Source organism: Oratosquilla oratoria, chromosome 17 (assembly GCF_046742065.1).
Source record: "Oratosquilla oratoria isolate Oo_2021 chromosome 17, ASM4674206v1, whole genome shotgun sequence".
NCBI lineage: Eukaryota > Metazoa > Arthropoda > Malacostraca > Stomatopoda > Squillidae > Oratosquilla > Oratosquilla oratoria.
Genome location: NC_134793.1, coordinates 20754100 through 20779461, shown reverse-complemented (window position 1 = coordinate 20779461; position 25362 = coordinate 20754100). Strand labels below are relative to the sequence as shown.

At 39.3% G+C, this 25362-nt stretch overlaps 1 protein-coding gene and 1 long non-coding RNA gene across 12 annotated transcripts in view; one reads left to right on the top strand and one right to left on the bottom strand.

Moving 5' to 3' along the window:
- The window catches only part of LOC143034494 (uncharacterized), a 360878-nt gene extending 350390 nt beyond the window's left edge, over nucleotides 1–10488 (top strand). For both annotated transcript variants that reach the window (XR_012967251.1, XR_012967250.1), the window contains one exon: nucleotides 4829–10488. This is a non-coding gene — a long non-coding RNA (uncharacterized LOC143034494). The remainder of the gene's footprint in view (nucleotides 1–4828) is intronic.
- Lasp (LIM and SH3 domain protein Lasp) overlaps nucleotides 1–25362 on the bottom strand; it is a 69953-nt gene that overhangs the window by 15647 nt on the left and 28944 nt on the right. For 8 of the 10 annotated variants that reach the window (XM_076200613.1, XM_076200618.1, XM_076200615.1 and 5 more), the window contains exons 3-6: nucleotides 12156–12240; nucleotides 11186–11286; nucleotides 10497–10576; nucleotides 3149–3667 (exon numbers count right to left, since the gene is read on the bottom strand). In XM_076200613.1, coding sequence (XP_076056728.1) covers nucleotides 3149–3667; nucleotides 10497–10576; nucleotides 11186–11286; nucleotides 12156–12240 — 785 coding nt within the window. The remainder of the gene's footprint in view (nucleotides 1–3148; nucleotides 3668–10496; nucleotides 10577–11185; nucleotides 11287–12155; nucleotides 12241–25362) is intronic. The other 2 variants (XM_076200621.1, XM_076200622.1) reach the window with 1 other exon arrangement.

The window sequence follows — 25362 nt, the reverse complement described above, 5'->3', positions numbered from 1 at the left end:
AATGCAAAGTATCTTGGAACAACCATCTTTCAAGGATTTAAAGACTATACAATGAGGTTCCTATAGAGCAATGCTATCATCAATGTTACCTGACCTATTCATACATGACCTACCCACCCCCAATATCAAATATCTCATATATGCAGATGGCCTAACAATAGTAGCTTAGCAATGCAACTACAAAATAGCAGTCAAAAATGCACAAATTTTCTTCAATAAACTGGAAATAATACCAATAATGTCTGTATCTCCTCAGTAACATTGTTTATCTTGATTACCATAAATTTTAAGAAAAAAATTAAGGTGCAACTAAATGGTCAACTTCTTTCACTGGGCAAAAACACAAAAATACTTTGCTTCAGCTTTGATGTACTCGTATGTGACTTTCATGTCACACATATTTGGATAAAGCCTTAGGGAAAAGGCAAAAACAAAACAACCTTACGACAATTGTAGGCACTCGATATGGATCACAGAATTATTTATCACTGTACATAAACAACTTGCACAAGCAACACTGAACTAAACAAATACTGCAAGGTATCCAACAAATAAGAAAACAATGACATTCTACAAACAACACAAAATAAACCATTAATAATAATAATAAATAATTAGTTGTGTTAATAATCAGCCTCAGCTTCAGGGGTAAACCAGCTTCAGTTGTTGGGCCCTGCTGTGGAGGTGCTGTGATTTGCTGCATTGCTTCTGACCCAAGCAGTAGGCAGGGGACAAGGATGGCCCTCGATTCACAAGGAGCTAAGATGAGCGGGATAACAAATGGGTGTTTGATGGATATGGGATGGGTAAAGGGTGTGTGTGCTCAGCCATCCCTACTTATGAGGGAGAAAGGGTTTTTCGGTATGTGTATGTATGAACATACTATTAATCAATCTATCTGTTGCACCATGTATCTCTCTGGGGAACCATGGCTCCAACGTAATTGGCAACGGCCACCTTATTGCCCCACAAGTCACTTAAGGAAGTGATATAAAGCTGTTGTCTAGGTAAGGCTTGAGCAGAGCAGTATAGGATGAGATGTTCTGTGTCTCCTGTGTGGGGACTGCATCTGGAGTAATTTGATATTGTTGCAAGGCCTATTCTGTGTTAGTATTGTTTTAAAGCTGGATGGTGGCTTGGACACAGTCATGCATGTGTTTCTTCCTTGCCATGGGAGAGATTTCTCTGTAGGGCTGACATCTGGGGAAGTTAGATGAAATATGTAATTTGAAGGTTGGTCTTGGAGTACTTGTTTTACAACCTGAGTGTTTTTTGTTTTTGTTTTTCTTCTTTTTTTCCCAAGTCAAAAAGTACCTCAGAACTTTTCTTTGGGTGGAGCTTTGTCTCCAAGCATAAAAAAAATATGGAGTGCAAAAGGTAATAATACACCAGTCCTTCATTACATATGAATTCATACATACACAACAAACCTATTCTACCAAGTTGTGTATGGTTATCACTGTGTACTACCATAAACTGTATGCTGTATGAAAATGTGAATTAAGTAGTATTCACTTTATGCAGAATACATCCATTGCATATATGAAGGGACTGGTATAGTTGTTAGCTTGAGTTTCACTGACTTTTGACCACAGCCTCGCTGTGATCAGCTTCAGTCACTGGTCTCCCCCCCACCACAAACTTATCCGGGAAGAAACACCAGACTTTGCCTGGATTATATTAGTTTGGATATGTTTCTATGCTACTGGCTAGTAGGAGGAAGAGGAGAGGACCAGTTGCTATTTATCAGCTCCTCTATGTTGTCAGAGTTGTCAGAGAGATCTTGGTTCTTGTCCAGAGACAAGAACTGCGCACCCTGACACAAGCAAATGTATTGGGATTTGAAGATAAGCAACAGAGACTATTCTCACTAATGGTGAAGCTGGAGAAAGTCAAAAATAGATAAGTAGAATCGTGTATACAGATGATATTGTTCTACCAGAGTCAGAGGAGTGTTTATAGAGGAATGTCTGAAGAGGATGGCGAGTGAGTCTGTCAAAGAGAAAAAATTAAAAGTAAATGAGTTTGAGAATATGGTTATGTTGGTATCTAGGGATGATGAACCCAAAATTGATATTCAGCTGAATGGGGAGAAAATTAAATGGAGCACACCGAGTTGAAATCAGGGAACAGATGAGGTATGAAGTAAAAGGATGAAGAAAATGATTGGATTGGTTTGAGGGAGGGGGAGAAAAATAAAAGGATGTCATCAGACACAAGGAAATGAAGGTATGGGGGAATAGTTGTTAACTGTCATGGGTGGAATTGAAATCTGGGTGATGAAGACAGAAGATCAGTCATAAGGAGGTAGTGGAAATAAGAATTAAGAGCCACATGTGAAGTTAAAAAAAAAATGGTTTAAAGAACAATAAGAGTTTGCGAAAGAGCAAGGGGTACAGATAGTATTAGGAGAACGAGTAGAATGGGCTAATGTGAGATAGTTTGGTGATGTGAATGAATAAAAGTGGATATTCTTGAAGGATTTATGAATCATTGATACCTGAAATGAAAGCGAGGGGCATGACAAGGAAAAGGTGAATGGATGGAGTGAACAAAGCTTTAAAGCCAAGTGGTCAGGATGTTAAACAAGAAAAAATGTGCTTCCAGGACCGAATGAGTTGAAGAACAACATATAGATTCCGATGATCTTTTCCACGTGAGGGGTGCACCAAAAATAAATTTGTTTTTGTCTCGTGGTTTAGGCAAGGAGGAGAGAAAGATGGGATTGAAAGGAGCAAGGATGTCTCCCTCCTATATCACCTACCTTGCATCGCAGAAAATGGAGTATAGGGTGGAGGAGGGGGGTTGGGGGGGGTTCCTTGGGTGAAACCCGAATTTCTAAAAAAATAAAATCCTTTCATTGATGGGGTCACTGAGATACATACAAATCATTCTTGCAGCAAAGGTTCAAAATGCATTAACCTCATATAATTAGTATGAAACAAAAAGCATTTCAAATAGTTCCTGCCTTTCATATTTTCACCCATGCAACTCAAGCCATCCCAAGCCAAAAATGGTTCCCAAGCAACCAAATCCCATGTCCCTTGCGCAGAAAAGTCAACCTGCAAACCATCAAGCAATTTCCATTACCATTTATGTAAGTCAGTTAATTAGCATAAGTAAAGTAATAAAATTACAACTTTCTTACTTGCATATTGGATGTTAGTTGAGGTATTGGGGCAAGCTGCGCCGTAACTGTTGTTAGTGGTATCGTGTGAATGGAGTGGGCGCTGGTCAGGGTAACCGGGATAATCAGGATAAGGACATGGTGGGGCTGGTGGATGATGCTGCTGCTGTTGTGGTTGGTGTTTGCCTTTCTGACTGTGGGAACGGTGTGAGGGAGGAGGTGAGGGGTGAGAATGCTTGTGTTCAGGGACATGCTGTGGGGGAGATTTACGAGAGTCATAATTTCTCCTGTGTTGATGTGGATCCAGGTCATTGTTATTTCTTGTGGAACTGGAATGGCGGGGGTGGTGACGTCCTTGGGAACGAGTCTTGTGTGGAGCGTGTTGCACATGGTCTGCAGCTGTTGACCCATACTCAGAGTATGTATGGGAGGGATTAGGTGGATAAGAAGGTACTGAGGTGTGAGAAGGATTAGCATGCACACTACCCAGGCTGTTGGAGCTGCTAATGCCCTGGGGTGGGGCATCATCCCAGAGGATTTCTGTAATAGCAGAAGCCGTCTTACTGCAGATATGAGAACCATAATTTTCGCTAGAGTTACTGCATGCAACAAGCATTCTGGGAGAAAAGAATCAAGTTATGATACAGCATTACATACCTTGAAAAAATTCTTTAATGCTACTTTTAATGCAGAATGCTTAAAAATGCTCATGTAAAGAAGAATGATACTACATACTTATCATCAAGCATCATAATTAAGATACTAACATTTAAAACACACATACATACATAAGTTGTTGTGGGCACCCAACAATGGGAAATGGGAGTAACCAATATGTGTTCCTCTCTAAGTGTGGTGACACAGAATTGCAAGCAACAGAGTAAACATTGGTAAATTTGTATAACCTTTACACTCAGTTTCCAAAGTATGTCAGAGACCACAAGAGAGTGAGAGAGTACAAGACAGCAAAAAAGAAAGAACAAGATCAAGACAGAGACCACAAGATAGCAAGAGAGAAGGGGCCATACAAAATGCATCCATGGAAATGCAGTCTCCTCTTGATCTGTCTTAATAGATTCATGAATCTTTCAGGTAACTGGTCACAGACATTAGTCTACCACAAATAACTCTAAGACTGTAAAGTAGTCTATATCATATATGTGAGAGATACTCAAGATGTAATCCATGTGCTCTCTATAATATGAAGTTCTACGATAGAAGGTGTCTGAAGTGACTACTAAAAAGGGTAATCAGCTGAGATTATAACTCTTTTACTATTGAAGGGGCAGTCCAGAGATGAAAAAAAACACCTAAAAATGCACAACATAAAGGGGAGAATGAGACCCAGCATAGGAGAGGTTGATGAAGATGGGCTATAAGCTTGCTTGACCCCCAAATCTATGTTTTGAAGAAGAATCACTGGACTTGTTTGTAAATGTATTTAATCAGATGAATTTTACAGGAACAAGTCAAACTTTTAAATTCTCTTCTCTTTTTCATTCTCTGTTCTTATAAAACCTTTTTGTCTTTTTCTCCCACAAAGATCCAAAGCATATTTTGACTTACCCATCCATATTGGGGGGAGGGGAGGGAGCATTATGCATACAATCTAGTTAATGTGAAAATGTAGTTTGCTTTAAACTTTATATGCTTAGAGTCTATAGTACCTTAATTTATCATCATACCCTCTTTTTCTTGCAGGAGATCCAGAACCCCAAGACATGCAATGGAAAGTGAATGCTGAAGATATACCCAACCTGCCAACGGATTTACTCCAATTCTGAGACAATAGGTTTGTACTTCCACAACCAGAGAAGAGTAGATTTTGGAGACCCTCCCACTCCCCAACACTGTGGGACCACTTCTATGCCACTGGCTAATATGAGCAGGAGGAAGAGCTGGAGTAGTTGCAACTCGTCAACTCTTCAGCACCTAAAGGTGTTCTTGGTCCTTGGGGTCTTTTTCAATTGTTTCTAAGTTTGTTTCCCTGATTCACTAAAATACTCCATGTAACCTCTATTTCTTGTTGACCTCTTGGGTGACGTAATGTTTTCAGCAGTTTTGTTTATATAAGAAAACTCATCCAAGATGAAGTTGGACATCCTTATGTGAAGTACAGATGAAGTTTCAGATGAAGAAATATCTTGGGGCCAGTCAACACACCTCCAAATGAAGGAGAGGGTTTTGACAGGTTTTGAGCATGAATAACTGGACTCTCTAAAGTCTATCTCTTAGAACTACCACTTGCACATACTCTAACTGATCCTATTGCAAGTGAAGAGATGAGGAAATGTCTGGTTGCCTTGCGAGTGGATACCAACCTCTGGCCCCACCATACTCTGAGATAAAATTTTCTGAGGCTTCAAGCCCATCCTCTCAAAGTTACAGTTCTTCAAACAACCTCTCCTTCATATATGGTTGCAGCCCTATGGGCTGATAAATGGTACCTAAACTAAACCATCAGGATCTCTATACTTCAACACTTACTCTGTTTCTCAAATAAAAGCAAATAGCAGACACCAGCTCTCCTCCTTTCACAAGCCAGTGACACAAGATAAAACCCGAAACTTACACATGCCCAAAATGCAACAAACCCATAACATACAGACAAATCTCAATCCCTTGCAACATATATAAAAACAACTCTTGTTCTATCTTAGCAATTCTAAAACAATACTCCAATGATTGTACCTAATGCTAAACTTAACTCACTACAAAGGGCAAACCAGCACAAAATAACATTAACCCAGTGCTTCACAAATAAGCATCAGCAAACTAAAATCTTGGAATTATAAAGTCTTTTACAAACTATCAATCTATATCTATATAGCAAGGCCTTCTTCTCCCTTATAAGGGAGGTACCCAGTCATCAAGACATACATCCACTCTCATCCATTTGTTCACAATGAAAACATAAAAGAACAAACTATCCTCACATGCCACATTCACAACATTTATCCACAAAACAAGACAATTCATGACATTCAAACAACACATCACAAATATAAAGTGCACACCTAGACTCAATGCATTTAAATCATTTGGACAAAACAAAGAAACTATCACTATAGTATACAAACAATATATACATTCAGTGATGAATTATGTGAGCCCCACATGGGCCCCTAATCTCACTAAGACACACCACAACACCCTACAGACTATACAGAACAAAGCCCTAAAGACAATTACAGGCTGCACAAATACAACACCAACATACTATCTACACCATGAGATGAAAGTCCTCAAAGTCGAGGATTACCTTGACATGAGAGGCACACAAACACTAACCACAGCCTCCACAAACACAGCCCACCCACTACACTACATGGTAGAACACCTACACATGCCAAGAAACATCAAAACACCCAAATACCTATGTCACACACAAATACTCTCTTCTCTTCCTCCACAACCACCAGACACCTGCCTCCCGAAGCATATCCATAAACATATCCCTCATTGCTCCAACAAAAAACTGAAAGACAACATAATGCTGCATGCCCAGCCCCCTGATATCCATCCATCTGAATCCTTTCTACCCTGAGAGGACAGATTCCACCTGGCCAAGTTGCAATGCGGCCATCTTCCATCCCTTCTAAGTTCCCAGAAGAGGCTGCATGACCACATCACAGATAACTGTCCAGGATGTAACACTTCACCCCATACTATAAAAATTATTATGAAAGATTGCACTGTACAGAATCATGCACACCAACAACATAATATATACTCTATAAATGATTTGTGGTGAAACCCCACTCCATCCATGGCATTCCTCAGGAAAACAGGAATGACAATGACATCAACACCAACAAAAGACAGAACAAGACAGTGTCAAGGACTCATATCATTAATACGTAATACCATATAATTTTCTGAAAAGCAAGTATGTCAAAGCCACTCATCTCATTACATTACACAGCTACATACTACAGGTCATAACAAGAAAGACACCTATTTCAATTTAATCATACATTCAACAACCTATACCCAACGCCTTCACACAAAATCATATAGAGATCCCAAGAAAGCACGAATCTCAGCACAATTTAATGCAGGTAACTCAGGATGAATGAGCATTCACCAAACATGGTCCCAATTATACGTGGTTTGTTTTGGTCATTTGATTGAAATAACTGGGGAGCTATCCTACATGATGCAGAGAAATGCATGAAAGTCAATCATTCACTTCATAATATGCTCCTGATCTAAACAGTATCTCATCCTTCAAATATCTAAAGAAAATATTTTTAGTGATTCAGTTTGATGATCTATAGTACTGTATTCATTATACCTAAGCAATCATCTAATAGTACCAGTGCTAGTAAAGCTGGTAAGACTAAAAATCCTGTGATGTTTACAGTTCTGGAGAAAATTAATATTCTAGACCACACTATAGTCTACACAAACCCACTGCACTCAAGGCAAGTTACCTGCACTATATCAAGCACCCCAGACATTAACCAAGAAGAGAAAATGTTCTCATGACACAAAAATAACACTGGAACATTCATGGTCAAGTCACCATGCAGCACTAGAACAACACCAACACAGTACTGGGTAGAGGTGCAGTGCTGCTGGAAATCGCTGGAACACTGCTTTGGCACTTCTGCAAGTGGGTTGTGTTTCTTTTCTTTTCTTTCTCTTTCTTAAATATAGTGATATATTGTAATGATTATTAAATACAGTACTGCTAGAAATCACTGGAGCACTGCTTTACCACTTCTTCAAATGGGTGGGGTTTTTTTTCTTTCTTTCTTTCTTTCTCTTAGATTATGATATATTGTAATGATTATCAATCAGGAACAAAATAAAATTGTGGGGTCTGAAAAAAAAAAATTAAGCACATCCCTCATATCTATGACTTGTTACTACCCCCAGAGCTCCGGCACCTATACAACTGACAATGCACCCCTAGAATTGGGTAACGGATGGAATCACCCCACAGACAACATGCAGCATGTTAGCGTACACTACCCTGAAGTCTCACAACCTAAACAACTCCAGAATCTTTCAGTGAGTGACCTTTGTGCTATCCCAGTGGCTGTGATCAGGTTTCATGCAAGAGAGACAAAGAGCAACAGATCATAACTGAATCTTCAAGAGCCTAACCATGCCATACAACAATTATGCATTTGCATGATGATCTCAACAACATGAAAGACTTGATCAACAAATGATCGTTTCATGCAAAATTAGTAATATTACAGAAATCGCTGGTCGAGTGTGGATGGGCTGCAGTTCCTCCCCGATAACAACAGATGTGAGTGGCTGGATCCTATGACCATATTTGGTCAACATGCAATGGTTACAGGAAAAGAAAGAAGACACCCATAGAAAGAATAATTACGAAAAGTACCATAAAAACACTTCTTCTGCATCACCTGTATTCCTAAACTTCCTTCATGCAATATAACTTATGCCATCTGGTAAAACAAACGATGACTTGTTTTCAAACTGTTAGTTCCAATCACAATCTCTCCCAGAAAAAAAAAAATAAATAAATAAATCCCCACTTTTCATTACTACTTGTGTACATATGTTTTTGTCAATATAAGCCATGATAAAGCACTGTATCTACTTTTAATCTAATTCCAACTCTATTCTCCTGAAATTCCTCAGCAAATAAAGTAATTCTCAGTTCTTATCTGTTACCATTACTGTTCTTACAACAGGTATATCAAACCCTTGTTAAAAGAAAAATAAATTTTCTTCAGTACATTCCATTATCTTATTAAAGGTTTAAATTTGTCTAGGAAAAAGAATATAAACTGATTTTCTGTGTTATCTTTAATGTACTATTTATGTGGTAAACACTCGTTACTTAAGATACGAACATGCAATATCTGCTCTTGGTCCACTACAAACTGCTATGGTGGCATTTGCTATTTTACAAAGCAGAGAAAGCAATCTGTTATTTTTACTCTTCTAAGGAAAATATTATGGACTAGACTGATTCCATCTTGTTAATCTTATAAGTTTTAAATCTAAATTAAATAAATAAACAGAAAATAGAAAATCTTAGTTACCAAATACTCCTTGTATTACTTCCAAGACATAAGTACATATACACATTTAAGAACTAAAGCCAATCACGTAGTTTTGTTAATACTAATCCCACTGGTATAGTCAATTTCTCCCTTACAGAATATACTAACCAAACTAAAATATTATGAACACTCAAATGAGGAAACCATTTCTAAGAAATATGAGCAATAACCATAATATTTTTCAAGTTCAACACAAACATCTATTATCAGCAGATGATAAGAGATAATTTGTTACAAAAACTTCTGTCAAACTGAAACTGAGATGAAACAGCAGCAGATAAAACATGAATATGTTTGGGTCTTACAGATAATGTGGAAGTTTCTGCTCATATTTCCATCTATAATGCCATTATTAGAAACTCAAGTATCAATTCTATCAGTTGTGAAATAATAGGAACTTATTGCGTAGCTAAATCCAGCTGTATTTCAATTTTATGGTAAAAAACAAACAAACAAACAGACAGCATATCCCTGAGACATAACATTACACAACACATACATACTGTCAGTATGACTTAAGTACGTCTCAAAAACAAAGGCTGAAATTAAGACTTCATTTACACATCATCAGTAATAACCTATGAAATACTGCTTCATATTGGAAATGCTGTTTTCCAATCATTAACACCATATTCAACAAAGCTGAAAGGCCTAAACATACCGACTCTTCCATAACATCTTCAAATATAACATATGTTTAAGAAGACCCAGTCTTACCAAGAACCAACCTTATTTGTCACATTCCTATCCAATCTATAAATCACCTACCTGAACTGCAATGTGCCTACCTGTCTTTTGTCATAAGCCTATCAATCTTATGTCTTTGACCCTATTAATATTATAGGATGGGAACAATAAAGGGTACCCTTTAGTGGTGGTCCTGCATGACAGACATCAGAGAGAATCATCTCCCTGCCATCTATCTTCAAACCCCGTTATCACCGTCTCCCCTATCTTAAGGTTCAACTCCAAGTGGCTGACACTCCGCCTTTGGACCAAGCCCAAGACCTCTCTTTATCAACTTTGTTGTATTTCTTACCTTTTCACATGGGGAGAGCTACCAACCACTGAATGAACCCTCCTATTACTATAAACCTGGTGACACAGCTTTCCTATAAATATACAATTCAAAGTGTCTTCCCAGAGAGATCTATGACAGGGAGCAAGGACTGCTGCCAGCTACTGTGAAGCTGCTGGTTTTCAGTCAGTGAAACTTGAAGCAACAATTATCCTTATCGTTGCGTTATAAAGTCTCTATCAATTTTGCTGTATCTATCTACTCTGTAATACCCATACTCCCACTGGAAAGACCTTACCTGTTTTGCCATCTTCTTCATAATCTCTCTTCCTCTCCATCTCTGCCTTCCTCTCCAATTCACCATGGTAGGCCACATTGCTGAAAGGACATCCATTATCAAAAAATATGTTAATGTTTTCAATCAATCAAGCAATCAAGCAATCAATCCAATGCCACTGGTCTCTTTCAGAAGACTCGTGGTTACACTTGTACTTCTTATCCAGTAATGTTTATCTAAAAAGAATTAATAAAAAAAAAATACATATACCAAAGGCTTTTTCTTCCTTACAAGGGAGGTAGCCAAAAAACAAAGGCATAAAAACCACTCCCACCCATTCCATCCCCAACATACTCCACTCCCCTCTACCTTCTTCTCTCCCTCTTATCTTGGCACCTCCTGGATGACAGGCCATCCCTGCATCTTGCTGGTTCACATTTATAATGAAATTCCACTTCCCTACTACATATCTTTTTGCCATCAACCAAGTTGGTTTCCAAGTAACGCTTATCCATCCAACCTTTGATTTGACCTCACATGTGTTCCTTTTTCCAACCTTTGCCTCCCCTTTGTTTTGCAATGCCACAGGAAGACATACAATCCAATCAGGTACATCTGGTGATGTAATGGAAGAAGCCCAAATAACTCTTCTATTTCCATCAAATATTCCCTATTCTCCCTAGTTAATGTGGCATAGCATAGAATCACACCTGATGATTTTAGTGGTGTTCTTGATACGAATGGTTTCAGGATCGTCAGCAACTTGTGTGAATTTAGCTTTGTTCTTCTCAAAGTCTGCATGATACTGCACCTGTAATACAATAAAACTGTTAGGTAGATGACTCAAAGACCCTTGTGCATAACCAAAAAAGAACGTTGTTTCTATTAAAATTAATACATCTACATATACACACTTTACATGGCTTTAGCTATAAGTTTATCATATGTATCTATTACTGGTCCATGATTTGGTCTAAAACTGAATACAATTTAATGAAATTGGTATTATTATTTAACATTACAAGTTTTATGATACCAAGAGTAAACTTTCTACATAGAATGAACATCAGAGGCACAAAGACATGGTACATCAGATCAAATATGAAAGTGTAATTCAATCAATCAATCAATGAAATGATCCAGTGATGATTTTGTGTTGTTTTCTGGATAGGGTGTGAGTATGGCAGTGTAGAATGTGGCGCTCTGTCTCATCTGTGTGGTGGTTACATCTAGGGCAGTGAACTGAATTCAGTTGTGCCAATGTGGTTCTTACTTACATTGGAAGTGATTTCTCAGTTGGGTTGTTGACTGAGGGAGGTCTGTAGTGGAGTGATTGTTTTGTGATCTGCATGTGTGAATTTTTTGGAATGGCTTTGTTGTGTAGAGCTGGGGATGGCTACTGTAGATGTTTAGGTATAGTAGTATGCTGTTGTTTTTTTTCAGAGGACTGTGCTTGTGTGATATGAGGGGTATGAGAGATATGAGAGATATGAGAGATATGAGAGTTCAAGGGTTCTTTCATATAACTATGTATCATTCTCATGTGCTTCTCTGTGAGAGGGATTCTGATTTCTGAATTTTGATATTTTATTGATGTGATATTTCTAAGTTATGTATAACAAATCAACAGCAACTTCTTACAATGCTCTGAGTACAATTACTGTCAAAGATATCACTTACGTTTGATTGAATTTTGGTGTTCTCAGCCAACCGTTTGAGTTCTGGAGTTTCAGCAACCGTGGTAGCTTTCGCCTTAGGGATGTGCCTGAAACATAATAGGACATATCACGTACTGTACAATAATATGAAGATAAACATAGGGGTGATATACATTGGCCAATCCTATTGTCACCAAAACTTTACTGCTACCACTACACAAAATTCCACTGAAATTTGATTCTCACTGTTTGAGATATTTTACAATAAAACAGAGACAAACAGAAAGATACAGATAAAAACAGGCTGGAAAAAGTGATCATGTAGCTGGAAACATGATCATGAAACAAATTGATTAACCGACTGATTGCATGCTTAAATTTTCTGTCGTGTCCTGTATGTGCTGGGAGCTAATGATGGGTACCTGCTTGTAGTGGTTCTGCAAGATGGATAGTGGAAGTTGCCCATTTTCAAAACCCATCAATTGCCTCACCTCCATCAGATGATATCTGGACGAGGTCTAAGATCTCTCACTATCAACTTCAACTGCAATTCTTCCACCTTTTCACACATGAAAGCTGGCAAATAGTACCACACTAATACAACACAGAAAACAGTCCAAAGTTTCTTCCCAGAGGGTCTACTGGAGGCTCAGGGACTGTCAGACACTGTAGGAGTCCAGTCAGCAAATATTGAGGCAATAATTATCACTATGTATGTATGAATGCATGTATTTATGTATATATGCATGCATGTATGTATATTCATGTGTATATGCATGTGTATATGCATGCATGTATGTATCTATGTATGCATGTATGTATATATGCATGCATGTATGTATATATGCATGCATGTATGCATGTACAGTATGTATATATGCATGCATGTATGCATGTATGTATGTATGTATGTATGTATGTATGTATGTGTGTATGTATGCATGTATATGTATATGCATGCATGTATGTATATATGTATGTATATATGCATGTATGTATGTGTGTATGTATGCATGTATATGTATATGCATGCATGCATTTATGTATGCATGTATATATGCATGTAAATATGTTTTGTATGCATGCATGCATGCATGTATATATGTATGTATGCATGCATGCATGCATGTATGTATATATGTATGTATATATGCATGCATGCATATGTATATATGCATGCATGCATATGTATATGCATGCATGCATGTATGTATGTATATATGTATGTATATATGCATGCATGCATGTATGGTATGTATATATGCATGCATGCATGTATGCATATATGCAAGCATGTATACATGCATGCATGTATGCATGTATGTATATATGTATGTATGTATGCATGTATGGTTTCTCTTCAAAACGCATAAATCTTTCGCATTTTAATCCTTTGTATGTATGTATGTATGTATGTATGCATGTATATCTGTGTATATGCATGCATGTATATATGTATGTATATATGCATGCATGCATGTATATGTATGTATATGCATGCATGCAGGTATGTATATATGTATATATATATATGCATGCATGTATATGTATGTGTATATGCATGTATGTATGGTATGTATATATGCATGCATGCATGTATGTATATGTATGTGTATATGCATGCATGTATATGTATGTGTATATGCATGCATGTATATGTATGTGTATATGCATGCATGTATATGTATGTGTATATACATGCATGTATATGTATATATATGTATGTATGGTATGTATATATGCATGCATGCATGTATGTATATGTATGTGTATATGCATGCATGTATGTATATATGCATGCATGCATGTATGTATATGTATGTGTATATGCATGCATGTATGTATATGTATATGTGTATATGCATACATGTATGTATGTATGTATGTATGTATGTATGCATGCATGTATATGTGTATGCATGCATGTATGTATATGTATGTGTATATGTATGCATGCATGTATGTACGTATGTATGCATTATGTATGCATGCATGCATGTTTGTATGTAGAAAAACTCCAATAACCACCAATAATCAATTCACAATAACCACCCTTGAATAAGGCTCCACGTCAAGGTTCTCAACAATCAGCAAATCAAACAAACAAGTTACAAACACTGCAGACTGGAGCACCAAAAGTAATAACACGATGCACCAAAACCACGCCAATTGGGCACCTAAATTCAGAAAACAAAACCCTCAGTATATTAGCATTACATGAAAATGACAGGATCACAGTTCTACGCCAGAGTCCTTCACATTACATCAGAATACAAAAAAAAAAAAAAAAAAAAAAAAATACACCGGCAGGGATACTACCCAAACATCTACCATCCAAACCACACAAAGCATCAACAGGGAAACATTCCCACCCAGACGACACGAAGGCTTAAGAAAGCCCACCCCAAACTCAGTACAACAACAATAACCTCCTAGAAATAAAATCCCACTGAGAAATCCCCTCCCACACCAGACAAGAACCACACTGACAGAACACCTACAATGCACCCACACGAACAACTCCCAGACAACAATGTCTCTTCTCTAAGTGACTTATAGTCTCGACCGGAGAATGTTGCCGGTTTCCTTGAGGTCGCGGGTCTTCTAAACACCAAGTTTAACGGACTGATTCATTGTATGTATGTATGGTATTACAAGGTATGTGAACATGTATGTATACTGATATATATGCATGTATGTATGCATGTATGTATGAATGAATATTGAATGTATTTACCTATTTGTACTATACAGGAAATGACCAACGCTCGTTGGATCTACTTCCCTATTTATCATCTTCAAATTCATGTTCGTATGTATGTATGTATGTATGTATGTATGTATGTATGTATGTATGTATGTATGTATGTACGTATCTAGGCTATGTATGTACGCATGTATGTACGTATGTATGTGCGTATGTATGTGATGTATGTATGTATGTACGTATGTACATATATTATGTTCTTGAAAGGCACCGTTGTACTGGAGAAGGCCAGATCCCACGTGACATTTCTCAAAGCTCATCTGTCTGTCCGTCTGTCTGTCTGTCTGTCTGTCTGTCTGACTGTCTCACCGGCGTGGTGCTTTTAGGGGAGATTGGGTGACCTCAGACGTCTTGTATAATTCTTTGTTCTCCCCCCCCCCCCACCCCCTAGGAAGAGAAAACTTGGAATGCAGAGCTGTGTAAGGTGGTTTGTAACACACACGGATGTATATGGGAATGCATATCCGTGTGTGTATATGTGTGTGTGTGTGTGTGCGTGTGTGCGTGTGTGTGCGTGTGTGTGCGTGTGTGTGCGTGTGTGTGTGAACTACGCTGTGTGAGCAATGCTGTGATTCACCATGGTCTTTGGATCACGTGTTGGACTCGTGATCGACAGCTACTTCCCTCCCGGCAGAGAGCTCAGAGCTCATATATATGAACGATCTATGGGTAATGTTGTGAACTTACCTAGTTGTATCTTACGGGAAGGGGAGCTATGGTGTGTGTGTGTGTGTGTGTGTGTGTGTGTGTGTGTGTGTGTGTGTGTGTGTGTGTGTGTGTGTGTGTGTGTGTGTGTGTGTGTGTGTGTGCGCGCGCGCGTGTTTACCTAGTTGTATATTTCGGGAAGGGGAGCTATGCTCTGTGTGTGTGTGTGTGTGTGTGTGTGTGTGTGTGTGTGTGTGTGTGTGTGTGTGTGTGTGTGTGTGTGTGTGTGTGTGTGTGTGTGTGTTAACACACACACACAACTCCCCACCCTCGAAAGTTGGAGTAACAACTCTCAGCGCAGCGATACTGAAATTATTTCAGCCCTAGGCGGGATTCGAACCCGTACCGCCGTAGTGACGGCCGGAAACTACCAACTGGTGTGTGTGTGTATTTTATATATATATATATATATATATATATATATATATATATATATATATATATATATATATATATATATATATATAATGCACACACACATATATTTGTTTCGGGATAGCTATGTGATACTTGATCACGAGAGGCACTCGCGACACGCACCGGTCCTTCGTGCTGGGCAGAATGGCGCAGCCCGTTTCGATGGCGACATTAGTGTCCCATACCTTTAAAGAATCGCAGTGATGTGAATACCATTTTCAAATATCATGTTGGACAAAACGGTATACACTGTAAGACCGAGGTAATTATGAGTTGTTCTAATTCAGTTAAGGTTTCAAAATACGATTCGCAATACTCCGCATTGAAAGATCAAGTTTGTATCTAATTCGGATTCGACAATGTAAACACGTGCTGGCTGTTTATTTATTTGTGTGTTTATTAAATTTAATTTTCGTTTTGATTTTGATACATATACTTCCTATTCGGGACATCCTAAAATTATCCACAATGTATCGAAACTATTTACATATTTCGTTGTTGCCTTTTAATATATACTGCTTTATACAATAGTTCCCTAATTCAGGAATATATATATTTTTATAAAACAATACCAATAAATACATTCACATAACTCAAACGTCGTATTAGTAATGTTAGGGTGTCTGAAGATTACATTATTATATTTTTTATTCGAGAATCGAATTATTTCAGTTTGGGTGACAGCAATAGTTAGATACAAAAATAAATAAGGACAAAAGTCTTGCTTTAGCAAGATTTGGACGACACCGGTCTTGAGTTAGCAAGATTTTTGCCGACCGTTTTGGATCGCATTCGCCATTTTTGGAATAAGGTGTGACGAAGCTCGGAGGTATGCGTTGGTGTGTGAGACACACAGACACACACACACAACGACATACATAAATGTAGGCTCGACCTAGAGCATTATGACCTTACCAACTAAGGAAATAACCCGAGGCTGTTTTTTTTTTTCTGTGAACTTCTGGTGAGATCACAAGTTTTCAAATGTCGTGTCATGCAACTGTATTCATCTATTACACTATACATTTAGCATTCATCTATTTCATAATCAATTTACGATTTATCTATTCCGTTATTTATTTGTCAAACACACATCATTACAGCATTTTCATGTTCTTTTTTATAGGGGGTAACATGAAGTTTTGATTACATGTCTCCATAAAAATCATATAAAAAAACAAACTATACTTTTGAGTGCAATGTCTTCATTATATTTCATTACACAGCTAAATTATTGATTTAACGACTAGTTTATACAAGCACAGTATTGCTTGAACAAAGCATATATATGCGTTAATAAAACTTTGTGAAAAATAAACTGCAAGAGACGTGATGAATTGCTAAAGAAAATAGATTTGCATACTGTGATGCTTACTTGAATCGCACCGACACACGGCAATCGAATTTGCAAGTAATCGCATGGCAAGTGTCGGCGTCTCACGGCTTTTCACTTTCTTCTCGGTTTCTTGCACGCGTGTACATGTACGTCACGTACACATTTACGTACATGTACGTCCATGTCGACGGGTCGGAGAAACTCGCCAGCCTTGACTGCGCCTTACTCATAAGAGAGAAGGAAAACTTTTGTTAAATCTGTAAAACCACCCGAAAGGTTTTGGTGTCGTCGCCTTGGTCTCTGACCCGGCAGAAGTAACTTGATCATGACGCTGCCTCTGTCCACGCCAGACGAGTCTATTCAGCCAAGAAGAACCCTCTCATCGAAGGTTAAAACACATTAAATACCCGTGGATATACTTAGGACTGTGCTATGGGGGCTGTGTAACGGTAACAACGTAACGCTCCCTGAGAATCTTCTAGACCCTTTCTCGACCGGCCAAGTTTAGTTACTATCAAGTGATCTTACGTTTAACGCTACTCGTTTTATCATGATTAATAGTTACTGTCATTATTATTATTATTATTATTATTATTATTATTATTATTATTATTTAATGACAACTTTTTTTATAAAGTGTTAGCTGTGTTGTGAACGTGGGAGATGAAAGGAAGACTATACGAGCTGTTTTTGAGACGACAGCTGCATCGAAGCTGGCTGGCTGGCCGGCCTTTATGTGTGTGACCCATGTCTCTGGCCTGAACCAGGTCACCATGGACAGAGAGAAGCGAGACGAACACATGTGCTGAGCAAGTCGTTGCAATTCAGGCCTCGCATCACCCATCCATCACTAGTCACCTCGTACTCATCACAATATTTTTTCTTACTAGTGCTTCTGTAACACACCAGATGTCAAAACTACGCACACACACATCTTCCGCTGTTGTTCTTGTTGTATGAATAAATTTCAGTTCCACAAAAGATCATTTTCGTTGTATGTGAACTATTGTGTACTGACATATACTAGATAATTGCCAACAAAAATAAACATATCTTTTATAATTCTGATATACTGTTAGTCATTTTCGAAAGATTAATGGGTAGGTCTAAAACAAATAAAAGATGACCTAGTCATTCTTTTAATCTACTGTAAAAACATATCCCTTGTTGAAAATCGTGAGGATCCATTGAAAATACACGTAATTCTTACATATATATCTCGACTGTCTACGTAAGAATTCAAGTCGACTCCGGTAAAAAGTCGTAGAATGCATACAGCTGATCTATCATTCCACCTGGGAAAGTACTTCCAAGCATACCAAGACAGGGAAGGGAAGCAAATGTGAAGTATACGATAGATAACCCGTCATAAATTTATTTCTCAATGGAGCTAACGATCTGTGTCGAGCAGCGTTTCTTAACCTGTGGTGTCTAAACCAATTTTAGGGTGTGCTGGGAAGTCCTGAATACATGGCGGTAGAATATAACTCCCATTCTCCTTTCTTTTGCTCGTGTTGTCTTATTTCTTTCATCAACAATAATAGTTGTTGGTTTTAGTTTTGAGGAATCAACAAAATAAATTTTCAAGCAGTACTTCATTTTCCTTTATCCTTCAATTAATTAGATGTTAACCAGAATTTAGCGGGTGCTACACTGCCTAGACCTGACTATATGGATGCTAAGGTCGGAAAGGGGAAACGCTGGTGTAGAGGGTTCTTCATGAAGGGGGTCTGAACGCTCTCCCTCTGATGTACATCAATGGGTCTTCCCACCCTGGCCACAGCTCAACCGACCCGCCAAATCCACTACTTCGCTAGAAGCAGGCAGGAGCTTTGAAAATCAGTTTCTATACGGGACCGGAAATGGTGCGCATGCGAGGCACCAATAGTAGGCAACACCCAGATCAAGCTTCCGACTCGGTTGCATTGGAATGCTTTTCAGAACCCCGCGGATTACATTCGACCCTCAGGAAATAGCGCCAGAGAGGAAGCAATTACCGGTGAAGGATTTTCTTTCGTCTAATAAGGCAATTACTGGTGAGGAACTGTGTTTTGATGATCAATGATGAAGGGTTGATCATTAATGACTCGTCTTATACGGTGATAGACTCTTGCCTAAAAAAGTGATCAATGATCAGGGGCTGTATCGTCTCATACCGCGATCACTGATCTGGGACTTCCTCGCTAAACATGGTGATCAGTTATCTGGTTTTTACTTGTCTAATACAATCACTGATAAGCGACTGGACTTCACGTAGATATTCCGACTGTCGTCATGTGATTTTAATCAATTAAGTGGACCCCTTCGCCCACTTCTACAGCGAATGGGTTAAGAGAGAATATGCACCATTCTGAGACGCTTCGCGTGCTAGTGAACGCAAAGAAAACGGGGTTGAGGTGGTCTTCTTGCTGCACGTAGGATACCTCCTTATTCAAAAAGACTGACTCACACACCAGTCTTGGAACAGTTACCCAGTTTTCCGTATCTGTTCTCAGCTGTTTATGCAGCTGTTTGTGCAGTTTTATATCTGGCCTATTTATCTTTACTTGGTGTAAATATAATTCATTAATGTTGTCAAATTTGCAGTTATCTACATTTATCGAATTGAATTTCTTTTCTTAGTTACTTCCTACTATATTCATGTTCGTGTATTTTAGAATATTGTCCCCAACACTTAACGTAACTTCCTTCTTTTAATAAAGTTCTGTCTGGTTGAATTGAACAGACTTGTCAGCCATCAGCTGCTGACAAATAATAGATGATAAATGAATAAAACTTTATAATAAAAGATATTAACGTCAACACGAACCCTTAAATCCTGGGAGACTTTAACGCTCGGGTGCGCGCGCTGAGCGTAACTTGGCGCAAAGAAGACCTGGGCACACAAGTCAACAATCGGAACGTTCCTGTCCGCAAAGCAAGAAAAACAACTCAAAGAAACACTACACAAAACGTGGATGGAAAAGCAAAACACAAGAAAACAAGCTCTACGATAACATGTCAAGAAAATCGAGAGGAATCCATAAGGAGCTGTCGATATAAAGAATATAACCCCGCATCTACACCTACACCATCGGCACACCTGTCTGAAGTCTGCGAACTGAGCTCTGCGTCATAATTCTCAATTTCTGGGCAAGATCGAATCACTGGGTGTCCTGAGGACGTTCAAGAGTTCGGACAAGAGTTCGACGTCGTCCTCTGCAGGATGATCGACTTACGTACAATCACCACAACATTGACTGCATCGCAAAGGCAGAGTTCTTTCCTAGATGTTCCCCTTCCCCGCTCTGGGTCCTTTCCCCATTTGTGGAACCGCTACATTAACCTATCTTATTCTAACTTATCCTGCCCCAACTTAACCTACCCTAGCCCAACACCACCTATCATAACCTACCTTAATCCAACGTTCTTTGACATATTCTGTCAAAAATAATAATAATAATAATAATAATAATAATAATAATAATAATAATCATAGAATTTCGAGAAAAAAATGACGTCATTCGAAGTGCAGTGGAAAGCTATCACAGGTTTATCAAGTCGGGGAAGGGACCCATTGGAGAAGAATTCTATCGTTTCTTACGACTGCATCGCTGGCAGTAAACCCAAGCACCCTACCATACATGCCGAGTGTGAAACTCCACCAGGCCTAGGATAAGATTACCTCCTTAGTAACCCAAAGTAACTGTGGTATCTATCACGACTGTTTTACAAGGCACGATTAAAAAAAAAATCAAATATATCATATTTTGGTGAAGCCTCCTTGACAAAATGCAACAGTAGGCACCTAGGTACACTTTTCCCAGAGCAGAAATCTGTTAAAATAAAAACCTTATCACGTTCCAAATCCTACACGAAATATCCAGGTACCGTTTTTCGAAGGTACAAATTGTAAAATAATAATAATGATAATAATAATAATAAATATAAATAATAAATATTAATAATAATAATAACAATAATAACAAACAATAATAACAATATTAATAATAACAAATATAATCATGAAAAATATATATACTCACAATCTTACAATAAACACCCAAGTACATTTTCGACGAAGATGACTTCAATAATCGACAAGTTAATGAAATCATGCATGATCACATAGTAAACTTTAGTGACTCTACAAGAAATATATATAAATCCGTCAGGAAAAGGAACTGATCGGAGACGTGCAAACGCATAATGACAGGAGAACTGAGAAAACAGCTGTGATGCACCTGGGAAATCCATCTCACCCATACACCTTGGCCTTATGCTACGATCGACAGCTGAATTAAACAGCCTAAACGGGAAAAAGTGTTATCAAGGAATTTCAGAAGTTTTGCCTGTGAATTTAACAAAGCAATGACAAACAAGACTTACCATGTATGTAATTACCCTCGTACGTGGAAAATAGTCAACACATCAATTACATCGTACGTAAGAAGTTTTCCACGTTATTAACGCAATGTGTGGAAAAAATTAATCCATAACTTATTATCATCGTGCGTGGAAAATATTCAACGGGAAACATTACAAAAGTGAGTGGAATCCCACGTGTATATTCCACCCAAATCATGACCAAAACGAGTGGCAAACGTTCCACAACGAGAGTATCTAATCTACACATATTTGGGAGAAGAAAGTGATACAAACTTTGCGTAAACATACCCACAAATCCAACAAGTATGTGCGTTCGTACATTCGCTTCAACCCACACGGCCTATATATGAATACATTTTTCAAAAAATACTAAAAGATCGTCACATTTGAACGATCTTATCGACTCTGTCATACCACAAGAACATAAAAATGCGAGGAGACTGCAAGATACCATATGGCCAACACTAGGCAGTTCCATGTCCCTTACCACCATAGTTATCTGTTCTCTTAAAACAACCGATAGTTTCAGCGCTCACTACATGGTTACTAAGTCTATTCTATTCGTTAATCACTGTGGTTAAAACGGTTCTTGCCTATTTCCTTCTTAATCCTACATTTATCCAATTTAAATCCATTACTACGAATCTTGCACTGCTGTCTTAATATGATGACCTTGCCTGCATCACCCTTGTTAAACCCCTTGACGCAGATTATGATTTTAATTTTATTCTGGTTACATACATACATACATATACCAAGGCTTTTTCCCCCTTCCAAGGGAGGTAGCCAAAAAGGGAAAGGCATAAAAACACTCCCACCCATTTCATCCCTAAATACACTCCACACCCCTCCCACCCTTCCCCTCATCTGAGCACCTCCTGGATGACGGGTCATCCCTGCACCCTGCCCACCGCCCTGGGTCAGAAGCAGTGTCGCAAGACACAGTACATCCACAGCAAGGCCGCTTCATTTAATCGGCGACCCCCCCTCTCCGTCCCCCTTTGCATATAAGGCGAGGACGGGGAGAAATCCCTTCAGGCTGCGTCAAAATTTACTCACACATACTACCCCACCCCCCACCCACCCGCCCATTCCTCCTCATGCAGTCACAACATCATCCATATACAACCATTCTCCACTCACCTCTGTCTTCCGTCCTCTCCCTTCCTTCCTCAACAGACATTCCCCTCTTCCCCAAAGCCCCCTTCACCCCATCCATCCACCTCATCCTAGGACGTCCCCTCATGTTCACTCCCTCCACATCTGCCTTCCATACCTCTTTTACTAGTCTTTCTTCATTCTTTCCATGTGTCCAAACCATCCTAATATTCTTTCATCAACCCTATCTCCCAAATCCTTTTTCACCCCTGTTCTCCTCCTCACCTCCTCATTTCTCACTCTATCCAGCCTAGTAACCCCCACCATACTTCTCAGACACCTCATCTCAAACACATTCAAACTCTTTCTTCTTCTCTTATGTTCCACGTTTCTGCCCCATACAGTGCTGTTGGCACAATCACTCCTTCATACAGTCTCCTCTTCGCATCCATTCCCAAATGTCTATTCCTCATTACACTCTTTAAACCACCAAGGCATTTACTCGCTTCTCTCAATCTACATTCTACCTCCACCTTCACTCCACCTTTTCCTGCTACACTTGCACCCAAGTATCTAAAACTATCCACTTCCTCCAGTCGCTCTCCCTTAATGTTCACTTCCAGTCTACTGCCACTTTCACCCCTTGTACATCTCATCACCTTACTTTTACCCACATTTATCTTTAGCTTTCTTCTATCACATACTCTCCCAAACTCTGCCACCAGCTTCCTCAATCCCTCCTCTGACCCTGCCACAAGCGCAGTGTCGTCCGCAAACAACAGCTGGCTCACCTCCCACTTTTCTCCATTTTCTTTAACCATCTCCAATCCCTGACTCACTACCCTAGCATTCACCTCTCGCACCACCCCATCCATGTATAAGTTGAACAGCCAGGGCGACATAACGCATCCTTGACGAAGTCCCACCTTTACTTCAAACCACTCACTCTCTCCATTTCTAATCCTAACACATGCTCTACTACTCTCATAAAAACTCTTGACAGCTCCCAAAAGCTTTCCTCCTATCCCATAAATCTGCATAACCTCCCACAGTGCCTTTCTGTCTACCCTATCATAAGCCTGGTTACCTACAGATAAATTCATTCGTTTCCATGACGTCCACTAAGGCCACCTGACTTTGCCCATGACAAAACAACAAACAAATTTCTCGTTGTAGCTTTATAACTACAATTTTGTTTACAGAACATCAATTTAATTACGACAGACCTACTGCACATACAAAAGTTAAAAAAAAAAAAAAAAAAAACTAACAAGGAAAGCTACAGTTGCATAATTGAGATACTTTTGGGGTACAGGATTTCACTCAACCGCCGTGACGTCACCTGATGACGTCACCTGATGACGTCACCGGTGCTCGGAAAACCGAGCTGTCATCTACAACGATGTCTCAGCGTAGGCAGTGCCCGTCTGTGCGCCATCTGCCACGGTTGACCGTCAACCCAATATGGACATCGACCAGAAGGTTCAAATCCAGATGGGCTACAGTCTTGACCCAAGTCCCTCGACATGGACGATTGTATAAATAAACGTGTTGTATTTAGTTGTACCATACAAAAAGAATTGCGACGACCGTAAGATCCTGTATCTTACTCTCCAATTAACATACCTATTGTGTGTGTGTGTGTGTGTGTGTGTGTGTGTGTGTGTGTGTGTGTGTGTGTGTGTGTGTGTGTGTGTGTGTGTGTGTGTGTGTGTGTACGTGTGTGTGTGTGTGTACGTGTGTGTGTGTGTGTGTGTACGTGTGTGTGTGTGTACGTGTGTGTTGACCTAATCGTAGTATACAAAAGGGAACAATACTAGCTTGGAATTCATATATGGTACCTGGGCTATATCTCCTGTGTATGTGTGTGTGTGATTCACCACCATTGTCTTAGATCACGTGTTGGACTCGTGATCGACAGCTATTTCCCTCCCGGATGAGAGCTCAGAGCTCGTATATGACCGATCTATGGGTAATGCTGTGACCTTACACGTACACACACACACACATACACCCAACTCTCCATCCACGAGAGCTGGAGTAACGCCCCGCAGCGCAGCGATACTGAAATGTGTGTGTGTGTGTGTGTGTGTGTGTGTGTGTGTGTGTGTGTGTGTGTGTGTGTGTGTGTGTGTGTGTGTGTGTGTGTGTGTGTGTATGTGTGTGTGCCACTTTTTCTTCCAGTTAACAACAGGCAATCTTGTTCATCTTCCATGGTGGGAGGAGGAGGAGGAGGAGGAGGAGGAGGAGGAGGAGGAGGAGGAGGAAGAGGAGTTGTTCTCAAGACACCAAGTATGGCTGGGCAGCTCGGCCGAAGGTTCGAGTGCTCTTGCAATGTGGAGGTGGTGCTTGGAACTTCTCTCAAGTGTGAGCTCACTCGACATGTGTACCGAGAAGTGTGGTGAAACACACACACACACACACACACACACCTGATGTTGTTGGCATTATGGGCTGTAATGTTGAAATACAGAATTCATGCCCCATAACATAAAAATCTAAATTACCGTTACAAACCGTTACTGTCCCCCTTCTGCA